Source organism: Bombyx mori, chromosome 21, assembly GCF_030269925.1.
Source record: "Bombyx mori chromosome 21, ASM3026992v2".
NCBI lineage: Eukaryota > Metazoa > Arthropoda > Insecta > Lepidoptera > Bombycidae > Bombyx > Bombyx mori.
Window position 1 is genome coordinate 12,959,567 of NC_085127.1, and position 22,778 is coordinate 12,982,344.

The window sequence follows — 22,778 nt, forward strand, 5'->3', positions numbered from 1 at the left end:
CTTTCCATAAATAGGTCCAAAATCAAAGTCATGGTGGTATATTGGTCTGGAAAGTTGTAATTTACTGGCGCATTGGGTCTAGTTATAGTGAATAGCTTTATCTAACCGGGTTTCATCAGTAACAATGGGTCGTGCGAGAAGGAAGTGCGCAGGAGTATTCGCATGACCAAGAATACCAGGATTCAGCTCGGAAAAAACTGGAGAGTTCGCAATATTTCTGTAAAGACCATAACCAATGGACAACAACTGGTACGGACCATAGTCTTCTCGATTTTTTCACATGATGCTGACGCTTGATCACTGAAAACTGAGGACCGTAAAAGCATTGACACGTAAACGTGTAGGCCAGTATTACGTCATAAACAATAAGTATTCAAACGCTTTCACTTGAACAATGCACCACATAATTCCATTCCAGTTAGGTTAGTATCCACTAAATTTCAGACTTACCCACAGTACGGCGAGAACATTAAGATTGTGCTTCCAACATATATCACGAGCTTTAAGTTCAAGGCGTTCTTATGAATTACACTGAGTATATGAAAAATAAAGCTCTTCAATTTCTGGTTACGGCGCTCGGAAGAAAGGAAAAGTAAAATATGAAAGCTGAAACATTTCTCAGAGAGTAATATTTATTCGTGAAGGTTTTTTTTATTTATTAGGAAAAACGTGTAGTCCACTTCATCATTATACTGCAAAATGTGTGATAAGGCCACGGAAAGCGCACGTATTGCTCAATTTAGACATGTAGTCGAAGTCATAAACAGATGCGGGTAAATATCTGTTCGTGCCGTGACTATAGCTAGTTTTTTTAGTTGACTACGTTCTTCTGGTAGGTATTCAATTAATAACAAAATAAAATAATCTATTAGACCAAGGATGAGCAACACGCGGCCCACGGGCAGATTGCAGCCCGCCAAGCATTTCTAAAATTGAATTTATTTTATCGATATTTTTCTCGTTTCTGTTCGTTTTACTGTTATTTTCTTGTTTGTTTTTATCTTGCATTAAAATTTGTATATGAAATTTTAAGTTTTTTTTTTTTAGTTTTATATTTTTTGCTTTTATATCTATACTACTATAATAATATTATAAAGAGGAAAGATTTGTTTGTTTGTTTGTATTGAATAGGCTCCGAAACTACTGAACCGATTTAAAAAAATCTTTCAGTGTTGGAAAGCTACGCTATCCCCGGGTGACATAGGCTATATTTATTATATTAAAAAAAAAATTGGGTACCTTACTAAAGCTCCAATAATGTAATCCAATGTGTAAAAAAATTATCTAAAATTATTTCCATCGCGTGCGCTACTTCCCAAGCGAAGCCGGGGCGGGCCATTAGTTTTTTATAAATAAAGTTTCGTAAATTATTAATAGGAGATATACTATGTGCGGCCCGCCAAAAATATAAAAATTAAAATTGGCCCATTGATTAAAAAGGTTGCTCACCCCGTCTTATACTATTACGCCTGGATCGCGCGATACCAAACACAGATGAACCCAATCCTTGATCGAGAAAGATAGTCCTTAAGCGAGCTGCTCTCGGCTACAAATTATGAAACGACTAAGAGACCTAACTACCACGAACTTTAAGTCTACAGTTTCAGCGCTCACTGTAATCTACATAAATTTTCCAGTAATTGTCTCTTTGTCATAAAATGTTTTATGATCTAATATAATTTATAACCAAGTTAAGCCTTCCCTTCTTTGTTTTATTATAACGCTATTCCTAATCTGTAGTTTAAAGTCTGCTTGCGTCGTCTAGATTTTTGGGCTTTGAAATAAAGAAATAAAGTCCTTAAAAAGTTCTGAAAAAGAGAGAGAGAGAGAGAGAGAGTATTCTTTATTGTACACCAAAAAACAAATAAACAGTGCGATACATTAAAAACAAAAAGTACAATTGGCGGTCTTATCGCTAAAAGCGATCTCTTCCAGACAACCATCAGGTGGACAAGAATCATTTGGAAACGAACTACGCGCGGTGTACCATTCCAGTGAAATACATATACATATATGTACACATACATATACACATACATATCTCCGTAAATATACATACAATTAATACAAAAAGCGTTCTTTTAATCAGCCAATGCTGATAGAGAAACACGAGATTTCAATAACACATCTTCCATGCCGCTTACATTGTAAAAATATATCGCAAGCGGTATTTGAAGAATCCGATAACTCGCGATTTTGAAAACAGCGCCAAACTTGATAAGACTTAATGCATTTTGTAGCTACAAGAATGAGGCCTGAGCACCAGTCACCGTCGTCATTGAACTTATCGAGTACGACGAAGAGTTTGATCTGTGAACTAGCCCTTAGACATAACCCTCTGCCGGATCATCTTAGTGGGTCGCGATTCCGATCCGGTCGTAGATTTTGCGAAGCACTGCTCTTACTAGGGCCAGTGTCAATAATTATTTCAATTTAAGCTTACCTACCGGTCTGTGAGAAGTTGGAATAACCCTTTAGACTACCAACGAATGGATAGGAAAAAATACTCCAATTACCAAATATTGCAGCTCGGATTCCCATGATATTAGGCACAGCAATTCTCGCGCTGTGTAATACTGTACTATAATATGTCGTCTAAATGATGGTAAATGTATAAAGCAGTATATTTATTAGTAGATTATTATAGTCCATTAGGTACATTCTTTACTAGTGGTAGGGCCTCTTGTGAGTCCGCACAGGTAGGTACCACCGCCCCTCCTTTTTCTGCCGTGAAGCAGTAATGTGTTTCGGTTTGAAGGGTGGGGCAGCCGTTGTAACTATACTGAGGACTTAGACCTTATATCTCAAGGTGGGTGGCGGCATTTACGTTGTAGATGTAAATGGGCTCCAGTAACCACTTAACATCAGGTGGGCTGTGAGCTCGTCGACCCACCTAAACAATAAAAAAGGGTAAAAAAAAGACATCTGAATACTCGCTTCGAACGAGACGACTGTTGTAACATTAAAATACAATGTAGATACAATTTTTTGTGAACAAATACGTGCTTGTCACATTATGTTCTATATGATTTACAAACAAAAAAAAAACGGTGAAAAAAAGCGTCATTACTGGTAGTAGTAGATGTTTATACCGCTTATACCCTAACCTCTTAACAACTCTTCAGCTCTTTCAGCCATCTATGGAAATACTCATTTGGAAAAAAATAATCACGGATTGTACATACTATTAAGTTACCATTTAAATACTTTTGTCTTTCGATGACATTTTTGTAAAAAAATACACCAATAGACCGCGTTACACAATTTACTAGTAAATTTATCTGGCTTATTAAAATATCAACACCAAACACCAAAATCAGCAAAAACAAGCTGTTCATGACTTCGATAGATAAGTAAAAATCAATTTCCATCTTGTCGAAACCTATTATGAGATAAAATGTAAGAAAATGTATTGCCAGTAGTAAGTAGACTCTCATGTTACAAAAAAAGCAATGAAATCTTTAAGTTCTCTTTATTTGCCCATTTCTAAAATTCGTCTAATAAAAGACGTCCTTTGTAGGGATGCAATGTAGGTTTTAATAAAGACGAAGTTTTCTTGACACGATTTTATTACTTTGCATTTGTTATGTACGTATTTTTGTTTAACGGGATTTTTGCGCGTTATTTCACCGGCTTCAAGACGTCTGAGTGATTGAAAAAATTCACACGCATCGCGAACCGATTGCAATATAATAATTTTATAACTTCGTTCTAATAACCTTTTTTTTTACGGGGGCCTTACCTCCTACGAGGTCCCCGTGCCTTGGGGGCGCGCGGGGTATGTGAGACTCAACGATCTGTATGGTGTTGTGAACAGACCGCGGGCCCAAGGATTTTAGGGTCCACCCACTAAACGACTCCCCTGCACTCTTACACCCGACGTCCGATCCCCTGCGAGGCCAGAACCCGGATGAGGTAGGGGGGTTACCGCGGTCAACACTACAACCAGACGGCGCGGCTCACCCCAAGGACGCCCAGCCGACGGAGCCTTCGAGGCGAATCGAAGGCTCTGAAAGGCTCTTCGTTCTAATACCCTGACCCGTATCATCAGGATAAAGAAAAGCTAAAATTAATTGTCGTTATTCAGTTTGCTATGTAAAGTGGGTCTGTCAGTTTAGGACATCGTTTTTGTTAAGTAGAAAGAAATGTATTTTATTTTATCATAGAATAAGCAGAGCTGGTTCCACTGCGTTCTCCGAGGCCATTCACCTCATGCATCAATGGATTGAGTTTGTGCTACATTGCGTGCAGTGAAAAATATGAGTTTTTTTATGTTTCATCAAATACGTAATATTTACTCTAAGATCTAAGATAAGTAAATACGTATCATATTTTTTTAACGGTAAGCGTCAACTTTGCATAATCACTAGCATTAGGCCGCGCTGTAGGGTCTCCACAAGATGGTGCCAGCTTCTTGTGTTTGCGCAAAGATAATGTGCTTTCATACACAAAAAGCAAGTTACTTTTCACTAGCAAATCAAATTTTTTGCGCTTTCTTCTTCTTCTTCGTTGTTCCCTCACTGCTGAGGATCGCGACCACATGTGTCTTTCCTCCACAGTGTTCGATCATGGGTGGCATGAACCGAATGGTATATAGATTATAGATATATATATATATATATATATATATATGTCAGAGGAAGCAATGAGTCGAGTTGATTCCTGTTTACATGCTTAATGTTTATTATTATTAGTTTTACGTTGTAATTACTTTTATAATTCCTAACTTTATTTTATCTTGTTTGTAACGTTTTTCTATAACTTTAAAACCTTTCATAAAAATAAACTGTAATAAAAAGTCCCATAACTGTAAATCACGTAGGCAGCGACCAATCAGAGCAGAGCGTCTTGTCTCGAGCGTGGTCGAGGCGCCATCTTCACTTTGGAGAAAGCTTGTATTGTGGTGTGACGCATTTTTGTGAGCATTAAAACGTATCGAGTTGGATCGTTGGATAATTTGGATATAGTTAAAGTGAGATTGGTGCACCGAACTCGCTGCTCGGTCTAAACTGTTGTATTCCTACAATATTACCGTGGAATAACTAAATATTGTATAAACTGAATTAAACTACTGATAAAACGGCATCCATTGTGTTTTGTGCTCGCACTTTAACCCCATGACGCCCACTAAGCCCGCAGCCACTAATGGCGATGTCAACGAGGAGAGCCTTTCCCCGACATATATATATGAGGGTGTCAGCGCAAAAGTGGCCTAATCCACAATTTTTCATAATCATGCTTATAATTATGTATATTGCAATTTATTTAAAAATTATAAATTTTTAATCAAAACCGGCCTATCCATATTTTTACCCATATATAACAGATGGCTTTGTAAACATTATTTTTGCGCGTATTGTTTTTTTTCCTACTCAAATTTAAATCCATGAAAACTTAAACCGCATTGCTCCATAATAACTATGGCAAGCTTAGGCCACTTTTTTTTTTTTTTTTTTTTTTTTTTTTTCCTACCTATGCTGATAGCCTTGAGAGGCTATTTCAGCTTCGCCCTAACGTTAGTAGGTGAGCTCGCGGGGCTCAACCGGAGAGTTGCTAACACTGACCCTAGCAAGAGCAGTGCTTTGCAGAATCTACCACCGGATCGGAAATGCGACCCACTGAGAAGATCCGGCGAGAAACTCAGTGGGCTGTGTCTATGGGTTAGTTCGCTCGTCGAGCCCTTCGTCGCAAGCGACGGGTTCGACGAGGACGGTGACCGGTGCTTGTGGTGCCTAAAAGCACCGTTAATGGATCAGGAGGATCCGTAATGACGTGCTTTGGGCGACGTCGACGGTTTACCATTCGGTCTACTGGGTCGGGTATGTAATTTCCAGCGGCTACGATGAGAGGGTTCTCATGTCGTGCCGCCTTCTCAAAGTGGCGCAGCGATGCCGACTGTAGATACTTACTAAGAGAGTCGAGCTCCAGGTCATCGTGGAGATCCACATTCCTAAGGAACCATGGCGCTCCGACGGCTATCCTGCAGAATCGTGATTGAATAACCTGAAGGGATTTCAAGTGGGTGCGGGCTGAGTGAGCGAACACTACGCTTGCATACGTCATGACGGGGCGTATACAAGTTTTGTAGAGAGTTACCTTATTGCGGAGGGACAGTTTGCTTCGACTACAAAGCATTGGATAGAGTCGTCCTAGAATAAACGCGGCGCGGTCGCGTACCGTTTTTATATGGGGACGGAATGTCATCCCTCTGTCGAGGGTGACGCCTAGATATTTGACCTTCGAGACCCACGGTATGGGCTTAGGCCACTTTTGCGCTGACTGCCTCATATATAATACATAGATTACCACCAACCGCTTCCTTAACCAGATCCGACCATCTGGCTGGAGTTCTGCTCACTAGTAGGTTACAATAGCTCACCGCTCATCAGCGTCTAGAGACATTACCTTATGAATGGCCCTATCCATCTTCATACATGAGGTTGCATTCTTAATCATATTGTATATTGGCTATTCCACTTTGGGAATTGGAACGCCTGACTGGGCTAAATAGTCATTTTAAATGTATCTACCTGGGCTTACGTAGCAGTAATTACGTAAATTTATATTATTTTTATCATTTAAATCCTACCAGATGATGACCGAGCTTTGCTCGTTTTTTTTTTTGATAACGCCATCTTGTTGTTTCTTTAAAGAGGTTAGTTGCTCTCAATTAAGAAAAATAGTATTATTATTCGCCAATAGATGTCGAGAAGAGTTGAGTATTGAAAACACGAATAAAAAAACATTTTCTGAAAATAAATCATAGCTGGAAATCGTAGCTATCCCCCCCCAAATCCCCTGTATACTAAATTTTATGAAAATCGTTGAAGCCGTTTCCGAGATTCAGATTATATATATACATATATTAATATACAAGAATTGCTCGTTTAAAGGTATAAGATAAACAATCGCGAATGTCTACGGTTCGCAAAATCTAAATTTACATTGGTTTACAATATAAGAAAATTTTTGTGATTTCCCAAAAAAAAAAGCATACAAAATCGTAAATTATAATAAACACCATAATAATATTTACAGCAGTCGACCGATACACGACCGACATTTCAGAATCGATCATCATAAAAATCCCGCTGACAAAATACCAAACAATAAAACAATACGAAATTTATATTACAATGAAATTTTATTTCCCAGTAACTATTCGTATTATTCAAAACTCGTATTTACAGTATATATTATTATTATTACATAAATCATATAAACATATTTATCACGTAGGTAACAGTACAATAAAATGTTCGTTGAAGTAGTTCTGACCAACAAATGTTTGGGCCAGTTTTGTGAATAGAATCACAGTTAAGAATAACAGAGACTTGTCTGTTGATAGTGCGACGGTTATTGATAATGTCGCGAGGGTCATCGCTGAAGGTTGCTGCGGATGGGCGGCAGCGTGAAGTTCGGCTAGGCTTTCTTCTGAAACAAAGGGTAAAGGGTCAGTGGATTCAAAATCAAATCAAAACAGCCTTTGCTTAAGTACAAACTGTACTGTAAAAACTGAAGCCTTAGAATTTGTGGCGTTTAAGAACGCACTTCTTTTATGATGCGTAAGCTGGAACGCATGATAGGTTGAAAAAAAAGACCGCCAAATAAGACGAAGAAATGAGAAGTGTTAGAGCTGTGCGTGTGAAACCGCTTCATATACAAATAAAGCTCCTATTGTTTCGATTGTGCTGTTAATTACAAGTTGATTCAAAAACGCGACTTTCACGTGAATTAAAGAAGGGTTGCTCACCCTCAATTGGTGACCCCGACGTTATACGAACACTCAACCTTCTGATCTGAATCCAACTAACTGAATATCTTATATTCTGTGATGGCTACCGCTACATACTTATATGGCAAGGTAGATGGCGGCATTTGTATGGGCTCCGGTAACCACTAAACATCAGGTGGGCCATGAGCTCGTTCACCCATCAAAGTAATAAAAAAAGTTGTTTGGAAGTGCCCTGAAAAATTTTCAGACGTAATCTTGTCATCTTTTTATCATTGTATCGATTGGCTACTGCGTCAGGACTTGTACGCGTACAGACTATCTCGTCTAGTTGAATGCTTTCATTCACAGTAAATTTCCAGAGTTACATATTGCCAAATAACGTTAGCTTCTGAATTAACTCTCTTTTATGATAATCCCGTGCATTATATTCTTGTTCATAGCTGGGGTTTGGTCTATGAATGATGGTTACGAACCAGCCGGTTTTAAGTAGGCTCCGCTCATAGCTATAGACGGTTCATCATCATCATCTTAGGCCTTACAGCGCAGGGTGGGCCTTAGCCTGGTTCAGTATCTCTCTCCAGAGTGCTCTGTTTAGGGCTCTCTCCTTCCAGTTCCTGACACCAATAGCTTTGAGGTCGTGCTCTACGCCAAGTAACCATCGGATATAGACGGTTAATGCCCTATTGATGCGTTTCGGTTTTAAGGGTGGGGCAGCCGTTATAACTATGCTTGAGACCTTAGGAATGATATCACCTTGAGGGGTGGTGCATTTACGTTGTGGATTTCTATGGGCTCCAGTAACCACTTTACACCAGGTGGGCTGTGAACTCGTCCATCCATAATACATTTTTCATGTCCGTACATAATATACGTGCGTTCTATGTATTTAAATTATACGGCAAGGTGGTTGATATTTAATTTTATGCCGACTAACAATATACCTTTAGACCAGTTTCGGTTTGTAGGTATAGAAAAAAATTCGTTTCATTGAATAAAATAATATTAATAAATATTTACTAACAATCACGCCACGTCAACTTGTCCCGTGATAAGTTCGTAAAGAACTTGTGTTACAGGTACCAGATAACGGAAATAAATGTAAGATTTTTATTATACACATACATATATTTAATACACATCCATAACCCTGGAAAATACATTTATATTTATCATACAAATATCTTCCTTGGCGGGATTCGAACCCACGACCCCCTTGTGTAGTGACCATGTCACTTACCACTACACCAGACAGCCGTTAGATTGTATTCATTGCATTCAAGATATTCACCTTCATAGTGCTATCGGTTTTAAGAAATTATTTATTTACATGGCGTGAAAGCTTTTAAGCTATCAAAAAGCTAGAAAATTAATTAAATATATTTCACTTTGTAGAGTTCGAAAACTTCGTAACAGTTCTATACTTCATGATAAAGTAAGTTGTTTTAAGATAAATTTAGTTCGAGATAAAATATTCAAAAGGACGTAATTAAGCTTCACGGCAAGTGAAATTTGAATGAAGGGGTATGTTATTACAGTACATATTTTATGAGAAAATGTCCTAGTACCGGGTTTGTATCACTTTAGTTACTTTCTTTAGAATTGTCCGTTGAGTACCCGGTTTATTATTCATTTATTTTCCACTAGCGGCCCGCTCCGGCTCCGCTCGGGTCTTTAACAAAAATTTCAACGATATTCCGTCGTCCTTCTATTGTTTTTAAATAAAAGAACACTTATTGCGGCATAACTATAATAGTTAGACACATACTGCCCCAAAGCTTTTTGTAAATAATAATATTTTTTCTTTCTCTGTCTGTATTGTTGACTAGCGGCCCGCTCCGGCTCCGTTCGGGTCTTTAACAAAAAATTTCAACGATATTCCGTCGTCCTTCTATTGTTTTTAAATAAAAGAACACTTATTGCGGCATAACTATAATAGTTAGTCACATACTGCCGCAACACTTTTTGTTAATAATAATGTGTTCTACAAAGTCGTAGTACATTATTTTATTCTATCATCAATAGTTTTCGCAGGGCACGCGATGTAAAGAATATTTTAAGGTAATTTTTGTACACCTTGGGTTACATTATTGGAGTTTTAGTAAGGATCCCTAATTTAAAAAAAAAAAAGATTATAACCTATATCACTTGGGAATAGTGTAGCTTTCAAACTGTGAAATAATTTTTTAAATCGGTTCAGTAGTTTCGGAGTCTACTCAATACAAACAACTATTTATAATATTAGTATAGAAGTATAAATTTTCTAATAAGCTTTCCATCATCCTCGGTGAAAATCAAAAGTGAGGAAACTAGTTTATGATTAAAGCTACTGAGGTTCGTGGTCGCTGCTTATAAATTTATTAAAATACAAGCTCCTCATATTTATTGTGAAATATCATTGTAATGTGTAATTTTGAAGCAAAAAAGTGTGCTCTTTCTGAAATCCAGTCGAAGCTATTAGTGTTCCTAACATCCAATTTATTACTGTTACGTCGTGAGATTCTAGACATCCATTGTATGAGTTTATTAATCAGTTTTGCTTCGACCAGCATTCTGCACAAAGGACCAAAATTGTCACCTAAAGTTCAGCAGTCAGAAGACATGGCATTTGGTGAATTGCGAATATCCTACAGAGCAGAAAAAGGAAGATTCTTTAATACTAGAAATTGGTAAATTCGTAATTGAACTTGTGAGTAAATTTGGGCACGTCAAGACGTACGCTTGTTCCCAAAAGCTGAACATGGATATCTTTTAATCTGGTTCATAGATTTAGATAAAAGACATGCTAATACTTGAATTTCCCTGCTTGATCACCGTCTGCTTTCTTAGTGTTGTAAAGTAGTAATAATCTATGTAATTCGGTGTATGGATATACACAGTATTGTTCCAGCAAGCGACTCAAAAAAATACATGGATTGTATGATTCTTTACAGAAATACAAGATTTCTACTAAATGTAATGAGCCTAGGTCAAATCTAGTATTTAAATGAAATATTAATTCATTGTTTATCGAAATTATAGATTGACTTATTATTTATTGCCCCGTTAGGCAAACAAGTCCACCTAATGGTGTGTGGTTACCGTCGCTTGTTGAAGTTAGCATTACTAAAAATAAAGCTAAGTCACAGTCCACCACTTTTAGGGTCGCAATCGTATAGACTTAAACTTTTGCTTACTTAATTAGAACACACAAGTAGCAACGTCTTAATAATAGCGGTCTGCACTGAAATTATTTCAGGTTATAGCTTCAATTTTAAAGTCATTAATGCTCTTTCCACTTACAAGTGTCACGACGGTCCCGAAGGTAAAATACAACAAAACCTAATTAACGTGGAATCACGAAAGATCTGCGTACCGTGTTGTAATCAAAAGAGAGGAATAATAAAAAACTTTTTAAGTGAAACCTCAATATTCCAATATTTGGATCCGACCAATTTAACTTACTCCATTAAGGAAATACTGTTTTTTTTAATGGCCCAAATAAGAGGCGGGTAAATGGAGTTATCCGAAATGCCGTTATTCCTATGGGCTTGCGCTATATTCTTCATTTAGTTTGCATAATGCTGAATTCTTCTTAGTCGAATACTTCATTGCTCAAGGTCGTGTCTTTGAAAGCCCTTCGTGGCTCTTTGTACCCTCAGCTTCGATTTGCTTCGGTTTTCGGCTTCTCTCAGGGCGTTCGCAACAGAAAGTCCAGTGAGCGCAGTTATCTGATCCGACCAACGGTTTAGTGGTCGGCCGGCGAGTCTTTTCCTTACTGAATTACAGTAACCTATTTCTACTATATCTATAGATAAAATCCACTGAGTTTCTTGCCGGCTCTTCTGATCCAGTTGTAGACACAGCTAAGGGCTGCTCTTGCTAGAGTTAGTGATATCAAATTCTATCTTCTATTCTTAGATTCAAGCAGCGCGTAGCAGGAATAGCTCCTTAGTCTACCAACGAATGGGAAGGGTTTTTTTTTAATACTGCAACTCGGACTCCCACGTTATTTAGTACAACAATTCTCGTGCTTTACAATATAACTATACTAATATTATAAAGCTGAAGAGTTTGCTTGTTTGAACGCGCTAGTCTCAGGAACTACTGGGCAGATTTGAAAAAAAATCTTTCAGTGTTAGATAGCCCATTTATTGAGGTAAGCTATAGGCTATATAACATCACGCTAAGACTAATACAAGCGGAGCACCAATAAGTAATGTTTCAAAATCGGGTTTTTTTTCTTTTGAGAGTTTCCGTTGCGTGCGCTGCACGCAACTAAAAAAACATTATCTAAAAAAAAATCCGCGACGGCATATGTCTATATGTTAAGATTGGCTCACTATAACGTTTTTGATGCCAACCAAATTTGTTCTAAAATACCACTCGGACGATGTCGCGGGCAAAAGCTATTAATTACTGTAATAAGATGCGTTAATGCTGGCAAATATAACAGCACACCGCCGTATACCATACAAGTCTCGTCTACTGTACTAAAAGTGTCGTCATATTACAAGAGATGAAAAACTATCTTTATGCGTATTTTCATCCAAATCCTTCCCAGTCATATTTGGGTGATTAATAAACGACCAAACAAACATTCAAATGTATTATGTAACATTAAGATTCAATTGCCCTATCCATATTTTGTGCCCTTTTAAATTCGCACCAAGCTCTCGGCTTGACACAACGATCAAAGTTATTAAGAAACTGAAGGCAACTCTTGCACGTCACGTTAAAATCACTTCGAGTTCTTAATTAAGAACTCATTAATTCATTGTCTTTATGCTTGGCAACGTTATCGTGTTACGCGTGAGTTACATTGAAAGTTAACGCAAACAAATTTTTGTTGTTCATTTCGCTTGGTTTATGAAATTTAATTTGTGTATATAAATATTTTATACTGGTTGTAGGACCTCTTGTGAGTCCGCGCGGGTGGGTACCACCGCCCTGCCTGTTTCTGCCGTGAAGAAGTTGAAGGGTGGGGCAGCAGTTGTAACTATACTGAGATCTTAGAACTTATATCTCAAGGTGGGTGGCGCATTTACGTTGTAGATGTCTATAGGCTCCAGTAACCACTTAACACCAGGCGTATAAAGCGTAGGTTCTAGTGCTGTGAGTGATGTAAGTTGCGACTCAAATAGAGCCTTTTCCTAATTTTCTTCATCTTGTTCTTAGATGGGGTGAGCGCAGCATGTGCTCTTATCATGCTGCATATGGATTTGCCATGAGTTTTACGAACGGCTGCCTGTCTGACATCAATACTCCTTACGTGATATATCCATATTCCAACATATTGTGGGGATGGACTTTAGCAGTTTCTTTCTAAGCTATTTTATAGCATTTGAGCGCGGCGACCGAATCATGGAATTCCGTAACGAAAAAAACCTTACACCCCTCACTTCGCCAACCATGTAGCTCGCGTTCAACACATTCACTCGTTGCGCTTGTGTAGTGTTTGTCAATAAGCGCGTGGCGTGACGTCACACTGCATGCGCATCATGAGCAGTCTGCCCATCTCTCTCTCGCGCGGTCTAGCTTATGAGTGTGAAGGGGACAGTTAAGGTTTTGCTTTTATTATTGTTTTAATATTAAATTATCATTGTCTAATTATAATTGCATAAGTTGATAAAAAATGCTATGCAATAGCTTTACCGCGGCAGTCCCCGAGTGCCACACGTTTTTTTTTTTGTGTTTCTTTTACTTCGTCGACTTTATCCGTTTCTTCTTTTATCGTTTCTTTTACTTTATTCATTTTTTGTTCGATTTTGTGACCTAGGATCGTTCCCTCCCCTCTACAGTTTCCCGAGCGCTATGACATGTTCTTCTTCAAACGAGGCTTGTGGCGTACTTAAAGGTAGACAGCAGCTTACCCTCTCTGCCCCTGGAATTGTTGACGTCCAAGGCCGATGGTTACCATTCACCATCAGGTTACTCTATACTGCATACAAGGGAACCAAAAAATCGTTTTGAGCTGATTATTTTGATGTTACGTACCATTAAGCACGTGTACGGAAACAGTATGCGATCTGGCGCCTCGGACGGCGCACGTGTAGTTGCCAGCGTCGCTACTGTTAACACGTGCTAAGCGTAGCAGACTGTCTGCCCCGCCAGGAACCTGCTCCGTCTTGACGCTGTAACAAAATAATTCTTATATCGATTTCCCGCCTGTAGCTTTGTTGGAATATAAAAAAATTAGGTTACACAATAAAAAGCCCTTCTAAAAATATAAATAAGCATTTAAGGGATCGAATCGAACATTCAATTACGAAGACCTTAATTACTTTTTAAGTACAAACGCGAAAAGCAAACAAAACTTCCACTCAAACTTATTACCTATTCATTAAAAGTTTTCGATCAACCCAACATTTGATGAGACGTAGAATATTCGAGGAAGGATTTTTAAGTGATGTGCCATAAATGGTTTTTTTTATTTATTTTTGTTTTTGTAAGAGTTTGGTTAGAATTATCGTAATAAGCGATTGCCATTAAATGCCTGCTTCATAATCAAAGAAATATTCCGTATTAAATGTATACACTAACACTTTAATATTGTTAATTCAAATTTCGTAAACTACTATATTATAACGTGATTTTACGAAATCAACACTTTGGTATTCCACTGACGACATAGTTGCTTGACTATGTCTGGCATCTTGTGATTTATATGAAGAAATATTCTTTAAGTACATATTTCGAAAGCTCAAAGGAAACATAGATGTAGCCGACGGTAAGCCTTCGAATATTTATCGACAGAAAAATATCGCATACATAACCGTCAACATTGTTGACGATTCAATAAATAAAATAAAAGTTAAATGTTGAAGTTGTCGTGGCCTAAAAGATAAGACGTGCATTCGTGTTGAAGCGATGCACCGGTGTTCGAATCCCGCAGGCGGGTACCAATTTTTCTAATGAAATACGTACTCAACAAATGTTCACGATTGACTTCCACGGTGAGGGAATAACATCGTGTAATAAAAATCAAACCCGCAAAATTATAATTTGCGTAAATACTGTTGGTAGGATAACTAATTGTGAGTCCGCACGGGTAGGTACCACCACCCTGCCTATTTCTACCGTGAAGTAGTAATGCGTTTCGGTTTGAAGGGTAGGGCAGCCATTGTAACTATACTGATGTTCGACCAGCCCATGGGCCCCGAAGGTCAAATATTTAGGCGTCACCCTCGACAGAAGGATGACATTCCGCCCCCATATTAAGACGGTACGCGATCGTGCCGCCTTCATTATAGGACGTCTCTACCCGATGATATGCAGGCGAAGTAAAATGTCCCTTAGAAATAAGGTGACACTCTACAAAACTTGCATACGCCCCGTCATGACCTATGCAAGTGTAGTGTTCGCTCACGCGGCCCGCACTCACTTAAAATCCTTCCAAATTATTCAATCCCGTTTTTGCAGGATAGCCGTCGGAGCCCCGTGGTTCGTCAGGAACGTCGACCTCCATGACGATCTGGACTTAGAGTCCATCAGTAAGTATTTACAGTCGGCGTCGATGTGCCACTTCGATAAAGCGGCACGACACGAGAACCCTCTCATCGTGGCCGCCGGTAAATACATTCCCGATCCTGCGGACAGAATGGAAAGCAGTCGACGTCGCCCAAAATACGTCATCTCGGATCCTCCCGATCCAGTAACGGTGCTTCTAGGTACTTCAAGCACCGGTCACCGTTCTCGTCGAACCCGTCGCTTGCGACGAAGGGCTCGACGAGTAAATTAACTCTCAGACACAGCCCACTGAGTTTCTCGCCGGATCTTCTCAGTGGGTCGCGTTTCCGATCCGGTGGTAGATTCTGCGAAGCACGACTCTTGCTAGGGTTCGTGTTAGCATCGTCGTCAGGTTTGAGCCCCGTGAGCTCACCTACTAGTTACGGTTACGCTGGAATAGCCGCTCCAGGCTACCAGCTTAGGTAGGAAAAAAAAAAGTAACTATACTTGAGACCTTAGAACTTATATCTCAAGGTGGGTGGTGCATTTACGTTGTAGATGTCTATGGGCTTTAGTAACCACTTAACAACAGGTGGGCTGTGAGCTCGTCCACCCATCTAGGCAAAAAAAAACTGATTTTAAACATTTGATGTTCATAGTCAAGTTTAGAAAGACGGTCTTGTATTTCGCAAAGGTAATTTGGGATATCGCTATAACACTACGTACGCATCGAAACGTGTTGTGCCCGTTGTCAACGTCTATATTTGGAGTCCCAGATTAAATTTTCACTAAATGTCTAGTCAGGAACACAACCGAAGCATTTACCTTCGGAATTATATATTTACAAGCAATCCGCGCGCTCCCTCTTCTGATGTTCACACGGTACATATAAATGTGAAATATTTCAATAGAGGGACCCAACAATAACCTGTCATTACAGAAACACGGTTATGAATTGTTAAAGAATTGACTACTTTGTAGAATGTTTTCGTTGGTATTATTCCAAAGGTGAAATAATATTGAAGCTGTATTTGGGTTTCAGGCTGTTTGTGATTGATTTTTCGGATTGTTCGTCAGTTAATTTATACGGGGGCTTTGTAGCCGGGTCGCTTTAGCGGGATTATTGGAAATAAACAGGTGAAAATGTTTATGATTGAAATCTTAATTTAAGTTATTGAATTTATAATTGTTTACGGAATTTGCATTATATACACACTCCGAATAAAGCGGATGACTTAAACACATTCATATTTAGAATAGAAACTACAAGCCCTAAACGAAGAAACACCTGTAGATGTGACCATCTATCTATACGCAAGTGAAATAAAAATCTACATGATAAGAAAGAATGCCAATACTGTTAGTATAAAATTAATTTTGCTGCTCATTGCCGCGCAGGAAAAAAGAAAAGTAGATAAAGGAGTCTCCAAGGGCCAACCGGTTTTGGTATTCTAAATTCAAGCAGTTTTTCGTACAAGGAACTCAAAGAGTAAAAAGTTTGGAGATTTTACGATAAAAAACAAAATACAATTTTAATCTCTAGTCTGGTAATTAGTCTTCAACAAGCCAGTCAAGTCTTGCGTGATGTGCCTATAGGCTTCAGTCAGGGTTTTTATAACCAGTTAATTTCTACATATTAATATGCAGATATGAGATCATTTGGATCTCCCTGGTATGCTACTGGTGATGCCTTATGTCACGGAAAGTGTTTTGAGGAGTTGTTAAAAACGATCTCCTTTTTATCACAACACTATAAGCGCTGCAGTAGAGTTATCCATACTTGCTGGAAGCACTGCATCCGTTTGTGCTTCCTGAGATATTTTTATGAGTACAATCAGGATATCGCATGCATCCCTTACTGTTGTTCTCCGAACATTAACAAGTACTTAAACGAGATATGATTTAGAGATGAGGCACAGGCTTGGCAGTGAAGTTTTGTTGTGTCTATGTCTAAGAGTGTTGGTAAGCAATGACTGTCAAGCTCTCCGTATACCCATTGGCTTCTTAGGGTAACTGGAAAAGAAGACTGGTTTTTATTTTTTATTGCTTATATGGGTGGACGAGCTCACAGCCCACCTGGTGTTAAGTGGTTACTGGAGCCCATAAAAAATCTACAATGTAAATGCGCCACCCACCTTGAGATATAACTTCTAAGGTCTCGGTATAGTTATAACGACTGCCCCGCCCTTCAAACCGAAAAGCTTTACTGCTTCACGGCAGAAATAGGCAGGGCGGTGGTACCTACCCGTGCGGACTCACAAGAGGTCCTACCACCAGTAATATAATTCTTACCTTATCCCACCTCTAGTGGTATCAGCATTTAATGCGCGCCCTTCGTGCAGCCAAGTAAGGACTGTGGGTGTCTCGACGTGGCGAGCCCTGCAGACCAGCGCCAGGGTTGATTCTGCTTCGTAGTACTTTTCCAGGAGAGGGGCGCCGGCTTCGTCGACTACCCACACCTGAGGAGCTGTGTTGTCATGGAAAGTTGACATAAGCGACTACGTTCTAATTTGACACGGATTAGTTTTAGATTTTGATTTGTTCGTTATAATAAAGATAACTTCAAAACTATAATATTGGAGTTCTACATATGCGTCTATCTTAGAGGAGTATTTTATTTACTAATACAAACGGGAAGCTACGTCATTGCATTGAGTTATTTCGAGACGTCAAGTTATAATATTAAGAGTAATGGATAATCTGAAATCTGAAAGTTATTTCACAGTACGCTTCCAGAGACCTCTTTTGCCATGTACCATCCAACTATAGAATTAACTGAAGCTGAAATGGAGGAGACCATAATGTTTTCTGAGCGTTATGACGTGTCCTTCTTCAAACAAGGCTTGGGGAAAGTAGTCAGTGGTAGGCAGCGACTTAACTGTGCCTCAGGCGTTTTTGACGTCCATATGATTTTTTTTTATTGCTTAGATGGGTGGACGAGCTCACAGCCCTCCTGGTGTTAAGCGGTTACTGGAGCCCATAGACATCTACAACGTAAATGCGCCACCCACCTTGAGGTATAAGTTCTTAGGTCTCAATATAGTTACAACGGCTGCCCCGCCCTTCAAACCGAAATGCATTACTGTGTCACGGCAGAAATAGGCAGGGTGGTGGTACCTACCCGTGCGAACTCACAAGAGGTCCTGCCACCAGTAAAAAAGCGACAGTAAATACTCATCATCAGGTGGATCGTATAATCGACTGCCTACTAAAGCAATAAAAAACAAATATAAAGAATCCCACAATACAACAAAATGACTAATAAAAAAAAAGGTGTAGGCTTTCTGTAATATATCTTTAAATACTCACTGTTAATATGTAAATAGGTCCTGCTAACTCTAGGTGGGTGTGTTGATATCTGACATTCGTATACTCCTTCGTCGTCCGGTTTTACCTCCCTGATGAGCAACCTCCAGTTTCCAGGGTATCTCCTGGCCACTGTGACCCGATTATCAGCTGCGTACGTGACAGCGCCCACGGTCAGCAATTCTGGGATCTCGTCTTTGCCTCTACGTCGTACCCAAGATACCTAAAATAGCATTTCGTTTGTGACTCTCATAAGTATAATGAATGCACTGGAGCATATGGGGATTCCACGATCATTAATGATGCAACTGGTCTGGAAAGACATGGAATATGATCATCAGTTTTTTTAATTATTTATTTGTAACTAGCTGACCCGGCAGACTTCGTAGTGCCTCAATCGAGAAATAAAAGACCTAAACTTTTGTATAAAATAAACTTTAAACAAACAAAAGGAATCCGTCCGACGGGGGACGCATCAAAGGGCAAACAAAATTGTAATTTTTTTTTAATTCCGATCTCTTCCATATTTATTTACCTTTTAAACCTTCTCTGGAGTTCCACAAATAATTTTAGACCAAAATTAGCCAAATCGCTCCAGCTGTTCTCGAGTTTTAGCGAGACTAACGAACAGTAATTCATTTTTATATATATAGATTAAATGTCAGTCAGACTTTAAGTTTTCATCGTTCTAATTGTGAACTGTGCAATTGGTGACATTAAATAATGTTTTAAATAATTATGTCTAACTTTTTTAAGGGATTTTATGACCTGGTAACTGAGACCTTTAAGTCATGTCTTATTTTAATTTATATTCATATTTTTATGAAAAATGATATTATGGAGTGAAATGAAATGAAGATGATTAATTTGAGACATTAATCAACTGGGATGAAATTAAATGAAATGAAATGGGATGAAATATAATCTCACTAAAATGGTGGTCATTTACTAAGATTTAAGTCAGTGGACTTTTTGGAGGATTCCGAGAAGTTGCGTCCAGCAGCTTTGTTTCATTTTCCCACATTTGTGCACTTTCACAGATATTGAACAGTTAATAAACCACCATTATTACACATTTAAACCCGAAGAAACACTAAATAGACAAAATAAAACAAATCACACAACTTCACTCCTCGCGTTCCCGCCAAAAAAGTCCAATTATGTCTAAGATTCGCGGAAGTCGAAGATTATACGAAAAAGAAACATCTAGAAATCCCATCTGTATAAAGCGTACACCCAAAATTCATTAAACAAGTTAATGGAATTGTACAAATTCTTTGAACGATAATACGATGTACACACAATTATAATGGTTAAAATGCCTCACGCGTTTACGCATGACGCAAAATTTCGCGTAAGCAATCACAAAACGTAATACGTTCCGTAAATTCCTTATTATGAATTAATTCAATCTTTTAACCCTTTCGCGGGAATCGTACCGAAAACTGAAACAATTATGAAGAACTAGCGACCCGCCCTCGCTTCGCTTCGGAAACATTAAAACACACATGAAACCAAAAAAATAAAATAAAATAAATATAAAAAAAAGTTGCCTAAGTTCATCAGAGACAATGTCGGCTTCTAATGGAAAAATAATTTTTCAAATCGGTCCAGTAGTTTCGGAGCCTATTCGAAACAAACAAACAAACAAATCTTTCCTCTTTATAATATTAGTATAGATATAGATTAGGTAATTACGAATCGCACATTATCCAATATTCAATTAACCTAACGCTGAGATTGTTGTTAAATCTCTGTAAAACAGTTTCCTGCGGTTAACAGCCTGTCTTTAGTACTTATCGGGTCGAAATTTCGTTGAAAACTTCAGTAATTCGCGTCTGCTTGCTTCCATAATCGTGTGATTTCCTGTCCTAAATATAATAGCTTCCTCCTTGTTTGATGATACTATGTCCATAAAGATAAAAGATAGGTTTTAAGTCGTATTTAATATAGCACTTAATACATACAAGGGAAGTTTGTTCAATTTGTAAATTTTTGTTTCTTGTTTTAATTGAAGTCATTACATGTTTTTTTATTGCTTAGATGGGTGGACGAGCTCACAGTCCACCTGGTGTAAAGTGGTTACTGGAGCCCATAGACATCTACAACGTAAATGCGCCACCCATTTTGAGATATAAGTTCTAAGGTCTCAAGTAAAGTTACAACAGCTGCCCTACCCTTCAAACCGAAACGCACTACTGATTCACGGCAGAAATAGGCAGGGTAGGGGTACCTACCTACCCGCGCGGACTCACAAGAGGTTCTACCACCAATCACCTGGTGATAAATAGTAACCGGAGTCCATAGATATGTAAATTGCTCATTCAGACATGACTTCCAAGTTTCATTGGTATAAAAGCTGACTGATAATTCAAAACAGAGAAGCAGATAGTAATTAGTTCCTACTTGGAGTAAGCACGACGGTAATATCTAAGAATCTACTCGTGCGGGATCACAAATACCTTACTACCGATATTCATCCAAATTTAATCATTCGTGAATTACAGATGCTTTTTGCCATAGTAATATTAACTGGAGTATTTGTATCTCAGCAATTTACTGGCGCTAAGACGTCTTGTGAATCCGCACGGGTAAGGACCAGCACCCTGCCTATTTCTGCCGTGAAGCAGTAATGCGTTTCGGTTTGAAGGGTGGCGCAGCCGTTGTACTGTTAAAACTGAGACTTAGAACTCATGTCTCGAAGTACGTGGCGGTATTTACGTTGTAGATGTCTATGAGCTCCGGTAACTACATAACATCGGGTGGCTATGAGCTCGTCCACCTATATAAGCAATAAGAATAAAAAAAGTGTACTCTTCCATCGTTTATTACAATATTATTAAAACCTTTTCATGTAAAATCGTAAACAAATGAAAGATCAGCCAATTTTGAAGCGATTGTGAATTTACGAGCTTAATATATTTTTCTAATCAACTCTGTGTCGTCGTTTAATGCGAGGTATACTAAAGTAGAAGAAGAAACGAACCACTACTTAACTCTTTGACCGTTATGTAGGTCACGAGTGCCCTACGTGGCGCCCTGAACTAATTATGTCGATTTCTATTAAAAAGGCGCCGGAATATCTAATAGACCGTGGGAAAGACGAATCCAAAGATACTGAGAATTAATCTATTTATACTATCATTTTTGGACATGTCTCCCGGCGAGGAAATGACTCCATAGAGCGCCTTGTCGTTCAGGGCAAAGTAGAAGGCCAGACCAGATCACGTGGAAGGTTGTCCATGCAATGGACCGACTAAATCAAGTCGGCAGTTGGCGGCTGTTTGCATGAGTGTACCAGGCTCACCACAAACAGAGTAGTGGCGATAGTGAGGCGCATAAGATCTGCCCACAGCAATGATGCTGAATGACGACCAAAAAAGGCAAGGAAAAACTAAAACATACATTGACAAACAAAAGAAAGCAAAGTTCGGCAATCCAGGGGCTTAGTAACAGAAATCGACCTAATTACTTCAGTGTGTCATATGGGGTATCGGTGAGCTACATGGAAGTCACTGTATTGACAATAAATCACGAAAGAACATCTCTACATCCCTGGAGTACTATTTGCTAGATCCAACAATGAACCTTTTAAAGCTATTAACAAATTTCAAGCCATTCTTATCTTGATCGTCCATTATTCGTTTTTTGTGCTAGATAGAGGGAAATAATAGCGATGACTTGTGGCAATGGGGGAGATTAGTTAAACGACTGAATTCTTTTGCGTTTACAGATTATAATAAAGCTGCGATTCGTTATAGTGAAGCGGACCCTTCGAAAAGAATTACGATTTTAGTTGGATTACTTTTGAATGTAGTACAATGGAAATATAAATGAAAGTGAATTTTGTAATGGATTTCTGGTGAAATTATCCAAGAAAATTCAATTTTGTTAGCTTGGTTTTTATTTATTTATTGCATAGATGAGTGGACTAGCTTACAGCCCTACCTGGTGCTAAGTAGTTACCGGAGCTCATAGACATCTACAACGCAAATTCCGCCACTCACCTTGAGATAGGAGTTCTAAGGTCTCAGTATAGCTACAACAGCTGCCCCACCCTTCAAACCGAAACGCATTACTGCTTCACGGCTGAAATAGGCAGGATGATGGTACCTAGCCGTGCGCACTTACAAGAGGTCCTACCACCACGTATGTTGTATGTCTGTTCGTCTTAAAGTCGTTTCCACCGACTTCAAGATGTCAGATTAACTTGAATATTTGCAAATATACGAAGGACCGATGAAAATATAATAATTTTATATCTTTCAAGCAGTAAAAGTCCAATGTGCTGGTTGGGACAGGTCAGCTCTAC

The 22,778-nt window shown here is 38.7% G+C and overlaps 1 protein-coding gene across 2 annotated transcripts in view; it reads right to left on the bottom strand.

Annotated features, from left to right (window-relative positions):
* Positions 1 to 7,125: 7,125 nt before the first annotated feature.
* The window catches only part of LOC101740282 (uncharacterized), a 143,566-nt gene continuing 127,913 nt past the window's right edge, over positions 7,126 to 22,778 (bottom strand). The window contains exons 4-7 of one of the 2 annotated variants that reach the window (XM_038018501.2): positions 18,470 to 18,689; positions 17,453 to 17,627; positions 13,709 to 13,845; positions 7,126 to 7,431 (exon numbers count right to left, since the gene is read on the bottom strand). In XM_038018501.2, coding sequence (XP_037874429.1) covers positions 7,232 to 7,431; positions 13,709 to 13,845; positions 17,453 to 17,627; positions 18,470 to 18,689 — 732 coding nt within the window. In that variant the 3' untranslated portion in view covers positions 7,126 to 7,231. Of the gene's footprint in view, positions 7,435 to 13,708; positions 13,846 to 17,452; positions 17,628 to 18,469; positions 18,690 to 22,778 lie in introns of both variants that reach the window. The other variant, XM_038018500.2, reaches the window with a different exon arrangement.